The 15,309-nt window shown below is 31.7% G+C and overlaps 1 protein-coding gene across 1 annotated transcript; it reads left to right on the top strand.

Annotated features, from left to right (window-relative positions):
- The first annotated feature begins 4,745 nt into the window (after positions 1-4,745).
- LOC116127180 lies at positions 4,746-5,234 on the top strand. Its single transcript, XM_031412832.1, has one exon. The coding sequence runs from the start codon at positions 4,746-4,748 to the stop codon at positions 5,232-5,234; it is 489 nt and encodes a 162-aa protein (XP_031268692.1).
- Positions 5,235-15,309: the final 10,075 nt, after the last annotated feature.

Raw genomic sequence — 15,309 nt, 5'->3', positions numbered from 1 at the left:
GATTTATACTTTTTTTCAGATTACCAACTGATTATGCAGTTGAGGAGAGCAGAGCCAACTTACTAGTTTCTGGTTCTCAACCAAGTTTGGCAAACTATTATCCTAGTACAGGTCTTGGAGTTACTGTTGGTGACCGAATTCGTACAGGGATAGTAGGTTCACTTCTTCTGCTGGTAATTTTCTGGTAACTGGGGATCAATTTGTCACTAGGCCTTCCATGGATAGGAGGTCAACGTATTCAACAGAAGATCGGGTTTTCACCAGCCAATACTCAGATATATCATCAAGAATATCCATTCAGAAGCCAACTTTTGACGGTAACTCGGATGCTGGTCTACCCTCTTCCAGACAATTTACTTACTCCACCATTTCCTCTTCTCCTGACCTGATGCCACGAATATCGGCTGACCAAAGATTCTCAACATACCCTCTGAATAGAGCAGTTGGGATGCTTCTGTCGAACCTGGATGCAGGTCTATCCTCCTCCAACTGATTTACTTACTGCAGGTTGCAATCCTATGCTGATCAAATGCCGAGGATGCCAACTAATGAAGGATTTCCTACATTTCACCCTAGTAGGTCAGTTGGGATGCCCCCTGCTGATCACTCATTTTACAGTGATCATACCAGACCAAATATGTATAGATAATACTTTAGCTTAACCTAGGTGTCAGAATACTGGTTTAGAGTGTACCATCTTGTTTTCAAAATCTTGGCCTTTGATAGGCCACTCTCTGTATCATCCCTTTGCATTATTTCCTTGTATTTTGTGTTTGTAAAAAATATTGATTCAACTTATGTTCACGTTTGTCTCTTGTATTTGTTGTTGTATCCAATAAATTATTATCAATCACAATTTAAGCGGTCATCAGGGATTAGTAAAGTTTTGTCATTCCCCAAAGAGTTAACGACATGTTCCCACCCAAAAAATAGCCCATTCACAAATTCATACCCGCCACTTTTTAAATATCCTTTTAGTACCAAAGCACAATTTTTTTCGTAATTTTCATTGTAAGGGCAAAATGATCAAAAATCCATTATTAGTGAGGGTAGAATGATCAACAAACATTTGGCCACCTGAGAAGAAGAAAAGAAAACGGACAGTGCAAGTTAATAGTGTCATAGCAGGCGGTTTTCGCCATTTTTCGGTCGATCTTGACATTTAAAATCACTTTCAAGACCACCCACAGAATCCCCATCACCTCCTCTACAAAGCCCAAGCCTCCATTTGCCATCATCACTCACCATTTCCCACCACCACCACCATTCGCATGGCTGACTCTTCAAGCTAGATTTCTGATCGATTTCTTTGCCAGAAATTCCCCCAAACACCACCACTAGGGGTGTTCGGTTCCGGATACCCTACACTTTTGGAAGGAACCGGAACTAACGGTTCCTTGAATTTTGGAATCGGAACTGGAACTGGAACCGACGGTTTCGGTTCCTAGATACCCAGAACCAGAACCTGTAACAATGGTTCCGGTTCTGGGTACCCTGTAAAATTCATTACACCCCTCCCCCCCCGAAAGTTTTTAAAATGACAAAAAAACTCTTAAAAACTTACAAATACCCCCACTTGGCACTTGTTAACAAAATTAAAATTATAAATTTCAAATTTCAAACTCCAAAATTAAAATAATCCATTGAAAATCACAAATTCAAAATTAAAATATTACAATAATCCGTTGAAAATCACAAATTCAAAATTATAAACTCCAAAACTAAAACGATGAAATTACATAACATATAAAATAAGTAACATAACAATTAACAACATCCAAATATGAAAAACTAAAAATATCTCATGCTTCATGCTCTAAATTGCTTGCCTCATGATTTAGTGTTTAGCATCTCATTTTCTTCGACTTCATTGAATCTTTAAACCTGTAGTCACCATCATTTATAAACTCAAGAATTGTAGAAATGCATGCACCCCACCAATACCAAACCAAATGAATCAGGGATAATTTATTAAATCTGATATTGTTATAATATTCAGAATATGCTATCTGTAAAATCTTGTACTTGTTAATTCTCTCCTTTGAGAAAAAAAGAAAACAAATCCAAGACATGCATCCAGTTAATTAAAAAAACAAATCCAAGATATGCATCCAGTTAATTAAAAAACATATATATAATGACACTGTTGAAAAAAGAAGTTGAATTATTGAAAGGGATATCTATGGATACAAAGAAATAAATAGTTGAGGTTGATTGATAAGAAGAAGTACTGGTGTTGCTTAACTGGAAGTTTGACAAAATAAACAAGGACCCATTACGTTATGAAAAGAAGAATCTCTATTAACCAAAGTGTTTTGGGTTATTTTTTATTGATAGAACTTTTCACATTTCATTTTGAATGTCCATGTTACATAGATAAAAATAAGTAAGAGATGATTGCAATTCAATAAGGTACACCTAACAAAGACATTTAAGAAATCCATACAACAGACTTCCATAAACATCAAGTATTGCATTCCAAAGGATTCTCTAGTAGCTGCAGTTCGGTTTGTCATTATTTATGGTGAAACAAGGCACTACGAATCATTGAGGGGATTTCTATGTAAAATGTGTGCAACTGAAAACTGTTTAGAATTCAAATTAAAGCAGAAATGAAGTTACTCCATACACCAGCACAAATGCAGGCGCCACAAATACAGAGCAAAAGAAGGCAGGGTTTCCAATTTTATCTATGATATCACCAAAAGTAACAGCAACGTCAAATAAGAGACATTCACAAACCGAAACAATGCTAAGGATTTTCAAACATCACTATGATAAGAAAAATACTACATACACCAGCACAAATGCAAGCGCCACAAATACAGAGCAAAAGAAGGCAGGGATTTCAATTTTATCTATGATATCACCAAAAGTAACAGTAACATCAAATCAAAGACATTCACAAACCGAAACAATGCTAAGGATTTTCAAACATCACTATGATAAGAAAAATGAATAGATATATAAAATCAAATCCATCACAAATAAACCCAGAGCTAACTTGATAACGACTTTTTACACAATAATTACTCAGTATACACATCACAGGTTGGGTATTGTGTGATATAGAGTTCATTTATGGTCAAATAAAATTCAAAAATAAAATTAAAAGAAAGAAATGGAAATTACCTTAAGAAATTAGAGTGCTTTAGTGTCTTCTTCTAGATTCCAAGGATGACGCTTCACCAGACCAGACAAATTAAAAGAAAAAAAAGCTGAAGTTTTTGCCTTAATCTGAAGTGAGTGGACAGAGAGCAAGAGCAGACGAAGATCGTGAGAATTGAGAAGGGAAGAAAGAAAATGAAATTTTTTGCCCTAATCTGAAGTTTTTATATGTGGTAGGTAAAGTATAAAAAACCCCCCACTCTTTAATAATATTTTTTTCAGTCCCGATTCTCTGTTCCGGTTCCGGTTCCGGTTCTTAACTGTAGGAACCAGAACCGGAATCGGAACCGTACAATGTCGGTTCCCTTTTTTTTGAACCAGAACCTATCCGTTGAGGATCGGTTCTAGGTAGGAATCAGAACCAAACCCAGGGTACCCAACGGTTTCGGTTCCGAACGGTTCTTTTGAACACCCCTAACCACCACCACACTGCCCACAACCCACTCTACAAAACCCTTACCTCCATCACTGTCCCTTGCTCACCGATCGCCGGCCATGTATCACATGACCTTTCAACTTCCAAGCCGATTTCCTATTATTTTCGGTGTCAGAAATCGTCCTTGCCACCACCAATCGACTCTTTGAATCTTCTTTTCCAAAAGCCCCAACATTCCCGATCTCGATTGCTCACCAATCGCCACCGATTGAAGCTTCCCCACCATAGGGTTTTTTGAGTTTTGATCGATTAATTGGGTTTGATTCGTTCGGTTTTTGTGTTTGTTGAGTTGAAAGATGATGGATGAATGTTTATTTGTAGTATTTGTGATTAGTTGGTTGATTTTCTGGTTGCCGACACCCCTCAACGCTAGCGACAATTGCCGGCAATGGAAGAGGCTAAGAAGAGAAGAAAAAAGAGGGTTTTTTTTTTTTCATAAATCACTGTATTTTCTAACCAAACCAGAGGAAAACATAATATTTTAATTGTAAAAAGGTATTTTAAAAGTCTTAGGGTGAGAAAGTGTCAACGACCATTTTTTTGGTGGGAAAAAGTCGTTAACTCTTCCCCAAATTTCCAGATTATCTGTATTGTGGATCTTTTTTACGAAAAGTCATGTTGAATTGGTAAAACATGTGTTTGATAGTTGATTCTGGATATTCTTAAAAGTGTTTAATTTTCCAAACAGAACATGGTAAAACACTTGCTACATTTACGCAAACAGAAGTAAAGTATTTTAATATTTTACAGTTATTTTCTCAGAAAGCTCCTTGAAACATCTAGAAGCACAAGAAAAGTTGTTTTGACTCAAAAAATTAGTGATGTTTGTTTCTTAAGAAAATCTTTTCAATGACCAATTATACTCCATTGAATCTGGCTTGGATGAAATTCCATTCGTCAAAACCACCCCTAAAGCTAGAATCATCCTGGAAATTTAACAAGAATGATTTGGTCATGGCTTCAAAACTCTGATTTTTCAAACATTTTGGTTGCTCAAAATCTCTATATAATTCTAGCTGGCTTAACACATCACATAACTTCAAGCACCAAGCAAATTCATTATCAATTTTCTCATCATAGCCCAGATAAGTGTCTCTCAGTCTTACTGTCTGTATCATCATCCAAACTTCTAAACAAAATCATGGACACAGATGCTCGATATTATGCGCCGGAAACTTATGAATATGGGAATTTCTCGGATGATCAAAAGAATATGGCATGTTCAAGTACTGATGATATTTCACCATTGGAAAATGATCATTATCCACCAAAAGTTACAACTACTGAGAAATCATTTGATCCAAGATTACTTGTGTTGTTAGAATATTTCAGGGAACTCTACGAACGAAAAGGAGACTTGTTCAGGAAAATATTTCCAGGAATTCATGACGAGTTTGTCGAATTTTCCAAGAAAATTGGCGAATTGTCGTCCCACATGAAATCTCATGATCAAATGAGAGGTGTGAGAACTATGCAAAGGAGTTTAAGCGTTGGTTCGCCACGCACTCGTGCCATAGAAGGCGATGAATCGCCATTGAGGCTTGAACGGTTTAAGATTCGGACGGTAATTCTGGACGGAATTTCCCAGGGTGGTGGCCAAGGTGGCAGTCAGCAGGGTGACAGTAACTGACCAAGACTCGTGGGAAGAAAAAAGAAAAGCAGTAGGCATGCTTCAAATTTTGTGGCAGCTATAGTGTATTGTTTAATTGATTTGTGACAATATTATAACATTTATAATATTTAAAAATTATAGTCTTCTTTGTAAATATATGTTATGTATGAAACTTTAGTTGGACCTTTTCTTCATTCTTTAAACATGTAAATATGTAAACTAATTCACTGATGACGAATTCAACATGTAACAGTGATAGTCAATGAGCAAGATTAAGGTTATAATTTTAATTAAGAAATATCATAAGACAATTTTATTTTAAAAGAGGTCAGAATGAAAATTTTAAAATTAGGAATGGTTGATATAAGAACAGAGATGTCTTTTTATCTAGTACGGGAAGTGTACAGGATTTGTGAGTTTTGTCCACTAAAATACTCAAAAGTTTCAACAGTCTCTTTCTTAAAAGTATGGTGTATGGATATGAATTTTGAAAAAACTATATAATATAAAGAGTCCGATCAAATGTTATCTCCATTTTTTCGAGACTGTTGAAACTTTTGAGTATTTCAATACAGACTACTGAGTGTATTACTCAAAAGGTTTTAAGTTTGAATCTCTCTTCGTTTGCTAATAGGGATGACTATTAGAGCTCTTACAATCAGTAGTTCTAGGTTCCTGAGAGATTAGTTAAAGTACGTGTAAACTGGCTCAAACACTCTTGATCATCCAAAAAAAAAAAAAAAAAGAGTCGGACTATAGTAACTCTAAATATTGACTTAAATTGAGACGAATTCTTGATAGTAGATTTCTTAGTAATTCAATGGATGTGAGAAAGAAGTTAGAGATAGTTATTTGTTTATCAACTCAACAACTCGGACACCATTAAAATTGTATTGAATTTAGGGCTGAAAATTTGGTAACAAAGTTAAGTTAGTTATAGCCTAACCAAGATATAAATTCTTATACTTACATATGCGAACATCTTTTATTTTCTAAAATTCCAAATCTCTAATTCTTCGATCGGGAGAGGAGTTAACCAAAATTTACGGGTGTATACTTTTATTTTTATTAATTCGTTTTGTACTGAAAAAATTAAAAAGATCGATTTACAGAAATGAATCATAACCTAAAAATATAATGTTTTTTTTACAGAAAAAATTGATGGAAATTTGTAAATATTTATTTTTAAGCTGATTTTCACAAGAAAGAAGGATAGCAGAAAACCCTGAATCATCTGTCCATCTCAAATAATTTAGAATTTAGTAAAAATTTTAAATCAAAATCTAATGTACACCGCCTGAGACGCGGGCTGCCAAATTAATGTTGATTTAGTATGCATATCTTGCTAGCTGTAGTGATAATGCTACAAGAAACGCTGATAATTTCCTATTGAAAAACGATGACTGATTCTATATGGTCAAACTACTAGTCTTCCAAGTTAAATCGGCTGGAGAACCAGAAATTATCTAAACTGGAATAAAAAATAAAAAAAATCCTGTCTAAGCTAAATTAATAAAACTTTGTTGAAACTTTCTGGAACAAAACGTGAGTTCTAAGCCTCCACAACTACGCACGCACCCAAGACACAATCATTAATTAATTAATTCAAACATATCATATCACAGTTTGAAATTATGAATGACATCTTTACCCCCAATCTATTGTAAGGGCAGTGTTTCCCCTTGGTTTCAAAAACATCCAATGTTATCTCTATTTTTTTGAATTCAGACGTTAAAACTTAACCATGAAAAGACATTCTTGTCAATTCATTATGTTAGACTAGGTTGTCTATCTCCACAGCGTTATATATATGAGGTAAATTGATAAGAATGCCCTTTTACGGTTAAGCTTTAATACATGAATTAAAAAAATGAGAGTAACATTTAGTGTTTCCGAGATAGATAACCTAATTCAACATTAGATTGATAAATAAATCATGGTTGTTAGTATCCTACGATACCCGATACGTATCATACGATACGATTCGATACAGGTCGCCAACGATACGTATCAGAGGGTGTATCCTAAACCATTCGATACGTTGATATGTATCCTACGATACGATACGTATTCGTTCGTATCCTTAAAAATATCGATATAAATCGATACGATTTTATTGATTTGGGTCAAATGTCCAAAAAAAAAATCGGGTCGAAACCGGGTCACCCAACCCGATTCACTAAAACTTGTCCAAATTTACCTATTTTGCATGGAGAAAGTAAAGAGGAATATGTATTGCCCATTTTACATGATAATAATAATATAAGTGGAGATATAGATATTGACATTGATCTTGGAATTTTGTGATTAATTTTGATTATGTAATACCGTAATTTAAAGTCAATAATACCACAAAATTCTTTAATTAATCTTGGGGATTATATTAATTTTTAGAAAATTTTGATTATTTTATTATTTTTTTTTTGAAAAAGACGTATCTTACGATACGATACGATACGCGATACACGATTCAAAAAATTAGGTTTTTGATACACGATACGATACACGATTTGATAACCATGAAATAAATGATCTTTCAAGGTTAAGTTATAACGCATGAATTTAGAAAATGGGGGTAATATTAAGTGTTTCTGAAACCAAGAGAAGAAAATTTCTTGTCACAATAGATTGGGGGTCAAAATGTGATTGAGCCTATGGCCAGAATTATCCAAGAAAATGACTCAGCTTCACGTCGCGTAGAAACAATGACTCGGTCATGCCATCAAAATTTTATTTGTCAAACATTTGATTGCTAAACAAGTGAATCTTCATGTGTATATATATATATATATATAAACTCATGACTTCAGACACTAAGCAATTATTTCTAGTTAATCTCACGAAACACCAAGCTTAAGCTTATTTCAAATTTTCTGTGTTCATCATCTCAATTTGTGGAACAAATTTTATGTTCATGGAAGATCGTTACAATGCGGCAAGGCCAGATTCTTGTGCACCGGAAAGTTATCGAGGGGGGAATTTCTTGGATGATGAAAAGGATATGGCATGTTCGAGTAGTGGGAACTTTCAGTTTCTGGGCATACATGATGACTTGTCACTATTGGAGAATCCAAAAGTTGGTTCTGGGAAATCAATTGATCCGAGATTAGTTGTGTTGTTGGAATATTTCAGGAAATTGTATGTTCGGAAAGGAGACTTGTTCAAGAAAACTTTTCCAGGAATTCATGATGAATTTGCTGATTTTATCAAGAGAACTGGTACAGCGTTATCGCTAGCAATGAAATCTGATGGTAAAATGAGAGGTGTGAGAACTCTGCAAAGGAGTTTAAGCATTGGTTCGCCGCGTAGTCGTGCCATAGATGGTGATGAATCGCCATTCAGGCTTGACCGGTTCAAGATTCGGACGGTGGTTCTGGATGGTGGCGGCCAATGTAGCAGCCAAGATGGTGGTCAGCCCAGTGATACCAAGTCGGGTACTTCAAAATAAGAACTTTGGTTGGTTCGAATAATACATAACTCACAAGATAATAGTAAAATCTAGGTTACAACATTTCAAATATATAAGTTTGAAATAAAAACTTGAGATGTATAGTTATACTTCTTATAAATTTTAATGTTTATAGAGAGTATATAGTAATATTATCTGCCCAGTAATAATCATATTGAAGAACGGGAAAAATAAAGCTACATGTAATATTTGCCATTTCTAATTTAATCTTTTGCTTGTGAATGTTATTTGTATATTAGTTTATGAGACACATTAATTATATAATATTAATTTTATTTCATTTAATGCCTAATCCGAATTATATTGAAGTTACAAAGTTCCTTTTCATAAAATTCTAAAGTCGATATTTATTTGTTCTTTTATATTATAGCCAAAGTTCTAATCTAATAAGTCTTTTACCTTTAGGGGACGTTTGAATCATTTAATATTTCATTATAGGAAGATGTTACATTAACGAAAAGACAGATTATCTTAAAGATTACTGCGAATGTTTAAGAAATGTGTTTGATTGGTTCGAATAAATTGGTGAATAATATGTTTGGTTGAGAGGATAAATGGGTGGGTATATATAGATTACTAAATTGCCCTCTTTTTTTAATATTAATATAATATTATTTTTTGAATCATTTGTTTTTAACCCCTTATATTTGAAATTTTGTTAAAACACCTAAGTCATATAAAACTTTAATTTATAGCAAAATCACACCCACCCACCCCAAGCCGCTGCCGACAGCCAACCACCACTGCTGGTTGTCGTCAGTAGTTAACGGAATGGTGCACGACTGAACGTATATGGCCGGCCATGTGCCGGCAAAGCCATTTCCGACCATGGATCACAAATCCATGGTCGTTTCATGGCCAGATCTATGGCCTTTTCACGACTAGATCTATGGCCATTTCAAGGCCACATCTCTGGCCGTGAAACGACCATAGAAACGGTCAGATTTGACTAGAAAATGCCTTATCAGCACACAACCAACCAGATCCCCCCGGTCATGCGCTATTACGGTGACTGACGTCGGAGGCTGGCAGTGGTGAGCAACGACCGGCAGTGGTCTTGGGTGGCTGGGGGTATTTTGTTAATTTTTAAACTTTTTATGGCTGGGGTGTTTTAGCTAATTTCTCAAATGTAAAGGGTTGGGTAATTGTTATTTGGTAAACATTTGAGGGCAATTGTGTCCAAAACGGTATTTAATTAAGGCAAAACAAGTATAAAATTAGATTACTCGATAAAGTTTCAATAACACCCCTAGGGGAGGGTATTAGATTACCCCTACATTACCAACTGTAAACACTATTTACAATAAAAGATTCTCGTAATATTTTATTACTTGCAAACTAAACACTGAAATCTTGTAAAATAAACAAAGATTACTCCCGTTATCTTATATGCCCCTGATCCAAACGCACTCTTAAGGTTTTCAAATTTATCACTTGAGTAACAATTTTAGCATTTGTTTATCAAATAGATCCTCAAAGTTTGAAAAACGTATCACTGATATCTATTTTACTTATCAATTTGACCCTAAAGTTTAAAAAACTTTATCACAGATAATTATTTGCCCTAACTCCGTTAAATTGCCGTTACGTTAATTTATAAAACATTTTCTTACACCCATATACCACAAATGACAACATAACAAAGTTTGGATAAAGAGGTAACCATGATACAGTTTTCAAACTTTAAAGGTCCATTTATAAAAAATATGTGGAAATTGTTATCCGAATGATAAATTTAATGACTTTAAGAGCCGTTTGTAACATTGTCCATTTAGAAAGTGAGAATCATAATCCAATGGCAATTGTGTGAATGAAAACACTTTAATTAATTACAAACTTGACCAAGACATCAACAACGAAAAATTAGAGACAACATAACAAAGTTTGGATAAAGAGGTTAGTGTTTGTTGATGATTGGAGTAGGTGGTATAATAATGAATGTTGAACACTTCTAATGGATAAATATGTGCAAAATTTTCTATAATATCTTATAAGAATAGAATAAAAATGCCTTGAATATTATTTCAGATAGAGTAATTTTATAAGAATTAAAACAGTAATTAATTAAAGTTGTATTATTCATTGAACAATTCCCCATTGGATTAGGACTCCAATATTATTTTTATGAAGGGCTTTAATTAAAATGAAATAAGCTAAGGATTCCTAATCCTAACACAAGACAAATTCCTTAATTTTATAGGAATCCTTATAACTTTCTATTAGGACTTTATATGTATTTATATTTTATGTTTGTTTCTCTTGGACACAACAAAGAGCAACTGCCAGACTCTCCTCCCGTTGTAACGAGAATTTCCGGTCGGGTTAATCGTGAGATTTTTCTGTTGAATTGATCATGGAGCCTCTTCGGCTATACAAGCGGCCAAACTCTGATGTGCAGCAAGGCTTTTCTGTTGGATTGATGGAGGCTCGTCGATGTCGCAAGCGGCCATACTTTCATGTGGAGCGAGACTTTCCTGATGGCTTAATGGATTCCCTTCATCGTTCCAAGCCGCCAGACTCTCTGGTTGGATTTATGGATTCTCCTTGTCCTAATAACAAGCCATTCATGGAGTCTCCTCCTCATTACAGTCCTCCTCATTACAGCTCAAACTCAACTTCATTTTCCATGGAGTTTCCTTCCCATTACAGCCCAAACTCACCGTCAAGATTCATGAAATCTTCTCCTTTATACACACCAAACTCACCTTCAAGATCCATGAAATCTTCTCCTTTAAGCACCCCAAATTCATCTTTAAGGTCCATGAAATCTTCTCCTTTAAACACACCAAACTCACCTTCAGGATCCATGGAATCTTCTCCTTTATACACCCCAAACTCACCTTCAAGATCCATGGGATCTTCTCCTTTATGCACTCCAAACTCACCTTCCCATTATAGCCCGGAGTCACCTTCATCAAGCTACACACCTACATCTCCTATGTGCTCTCATGATGTAGAAGAGCAAAGAATGGATTGGCCTCCAAGGAAAACACCAAAATTGACAAACAACGAAGCTGACCAGGAAAAGATTGACGATGGAGGCAACCAAGCCGAGAAGGGAAGACTGGAAAAGATGAAGGCGGATAATGAAGCCAAAATCGAAGCTGCAATGGCAGAACTTCGAAGCTTAAGGCAGAAGCAGCAATTAATTGACAACCTGCTTAATTGGTATCACGAAACCTAAGGAGTTAGGGATTCAAGTTTTTACTTCCTTTGTATTTTTTTTTTTTTTTATTATTATTAAGATGTTAATTTTGAAGGTCTAGAATATGAACATGATAACATATATTTGAAATTTCTTTTAGAGGGGAAGTGTGCATGTTTTTATGTGTGCTTCATCATAATGTGATGAAATTTTCGTATACAATAAATAGCAAAATTTATTAACAAAAAGTTATAAGAGATTTAACAAAATTCTTGACATAAAAGAAAAAAATTTCCACACAAAATAATATTAGAATGAGAATTGATTGTTTTACTAGGTTTTTCTGTTTTGATTAAATAAACAACTGGGTTTGTTTGTTTGATTAAATGTTCAATTGTGTTATTAATACTTATTTACCCCATGAACATTGAAGACATATCGACAAAAGTTTGCCCCCAGGCCCCAACAATTGTCTTAATTAAAAAAAGGAGATATACCTGTTTCACTTAAAAAAATTTCAAGTTGAAGAAGTATCGTAAGTTAAATAATAAGAAAATACGTAACTAAGCATTTTATTTTTATAATAAAATATTGACATCGCGATTTTCTTTTAAGCATATACTCTAAAACTAATATGATATCACAAAATCTATGGACTAGGTTTAACATAACCATGAATTAGTTTAATTGATATGATTTTGTGTTAAATATGTAGCCACCATAAACTAATAAGCTTTATTGATATAAAAATATCACAAAATTAACTAATTGGTAAAATCCAATTATTCCTTTTTTTTTTTTTTTTTTTGGAACATTTATATGGCTTGATTTAGCCTGATGTTCATTCTTCATGGCAGCATCAGCATGGCAAATAAAATAATGAGTAACTTCTTCACATATACAATGAACTGGATCTCCACAATCGGCCGTAGTGTTGCATGGGAAAGATACATTTCTTCCTTCTGCTTCCATTTCCAAATCTATAATATCATCAATAATTTTATTTCAAAGTAATTAATATTAATTAACATAATAATTTTGACAACATGAATATGATAAATTAAAAAAATATTTTTTTAGAAGAAGAAGGTTTTACCGATAGAAAAAACCAAGAGTGCAACTACGAAAGCTAACATGATTGAAGACTTCTCCATATTCTTTGCGTTATATTTTTTAGTTTTCATAGTGAGCACTTCTGTTCTTTATTTATATTGGTGAAACTAAACCATTAACTAAATTGGTAAGCAAAGTTTCCTAAAAACAAACAGAAAAAGTAATTGAGGATATCTACAAATCTGGAAAATAATTGAATCCTATTAATTTTGCATGGCTGAATTCGTTACTATAAATGAAAAGGATCTCAAATTTTTTTTAAAACACATAAAAATAATTGAATGTATGACATATTTATTCCTTCTCGAAGGTTTCAATGAATTTTAGGGGGAAAAAAAATCAAATCCAATCCCATCAATAATGTATGAGATATTTATTCCTTCTTGAAGTTATCAAAATAATTATTTCATTAATAATGCTACAAAAACAATATTTTCTTACAACTCTCATATGACAACTACAATTTATACATGAGTAATACTACACATAAAATATTTTTTATACAATATTATATAACAAAATATGATTGGCTAATTTTAGATTAAAATTAAACTTTTACACAATCATCTTTTGTCACATAATATTGTATGAGAATATTATATGTGTAGTATTATTCCTTGTATATCTCCCACTAAAGGTGAGTAGAACTGAAACCTGCGAGTAGAACCGAAACCATAACCTACCCGGAACTGACACTATGCGAGTAGGTTCCGGTTCCATTTTTTTGGAATCGACATTGTACAGTTCTGGTTCCAGTTCCTACATGTGGAGGAATTGGAATCGGAACCTAGAAAAAAGAACATGCAGTGGGTACCGAGCTTGAAACCTGATTTGGATCCTAGGTTGAAATAAAATATTTGTGAAAAATAGGGGTCTATGTAATTTTACATATAAAAAAATTTAAAATGGAAAAAATTAAATTTTTACAATAACCTAATTAAATAAATATACAATTATATTTATTACATATAAACTACACAATATAAAAAACTTTAATATATTAATATTAAAGTTTTGATTAATTAAGTGTATAATTGAATTAGGACCAATTAAAAGTATTTTAATATTATTAAAATAATTATTTTTAAATAAAATAGTATATTTGATTGAATAATAATATAATATTTAGTTATTTACTTCAATTATCAAGTTCTAAGTATATCTGTAGTAAATTAGTAATTAATTAATTGTATAAAATAAATGGATAAATATTAATACATTACTAGTTAAATGATTATTTAATCAATTATAACATTACATTATAGTTAAATGATTACATAATTAATTATAATTTTATAATACTACATTAGTAATTTAGTACATTACTTAATTAAATAATTAGAAATTTATTTAATTATAACATTACATTATAAATTTATAGTATAATTATTTAATTAATTATAACATTACATTATAAACAAATTATTACTTAATTGATTATAACATTCCATTATAAACATTAATATAATACTTAATTAAATGATTAAAAAATTAATTAATTATAATATTAGATTAAAGATTTATAATATAATTACTTAATTTATTATAACATTACATTATAGTATGATCACATAATTAATTATAACATTACATAATTAAATAATTATTTAATTAATTATGACATTATATTATAAACATTAGTAATTTACTATATTAACATAATACTTAATTGAATGATTAGAAATTTAATTAATTATAACATTACATTATAAATTTATAGTATGATTACTTAATTAATTATAACATTACATTATAAACATTAGTACAATACTTAATTAAATTATTAGAAATTTAATTAATTATAATATTATATTAAAGATTTATAGTATGATTACTTAATTTATTATAACATTACATTATAAGATGATCACATAATTAATTATAATATTACATAACGAAATGATTATTTAATTAGTTATGATATTATATTATAAACATACTATGTTAGCACAATACCTAATTAAATGAGTAAAAATTTAATTAATTATAACATTACATTATAAATTTATAGTATAATTGTTTAATTAAATGATTACTTAATTAATTATAACATTTTATTATAAACATTAGTACAATACTTAATTAAATGATTATAAATTTAATTAATTAAAACATTATATTATAATTAAATAATTACTTAATTAATAATAACATTACACTATATTATAATAACTTAATTAATTATAACATTATATAGTAAAATGATTACTTAATTAATTATAAATTCATAACATTACATTATAAACATTACTAATTTACAACAACAGTACACTATTTAATTAAATGATTAAAAATTTAATTAATTATAACATTAAATTATAGATTTATAGTATGATTACTTAATTAATTATAATATTTCATTAAAA

The sequence above is a fragment of the Pistacia vera genome, unplaced genomic scaffold (genome assembly GCF_008641045.1).
Source record: "Pistacia vera cultivar Batoury unplaced genomic scaffold, PisVer_v2 Contig19, whole genome shotgun sequence".
In the NCBI taxonomy this organism is placed as follows: Eukaryota; Viridiplantae; Streptophyta; class Magnoliopsida; order Sapindales; family Anacardiaceae; genus Pistacia; species Pistacia vera.
This window is presented reverse-complemented; position numbering and strand designations above follow the sequence as displayed.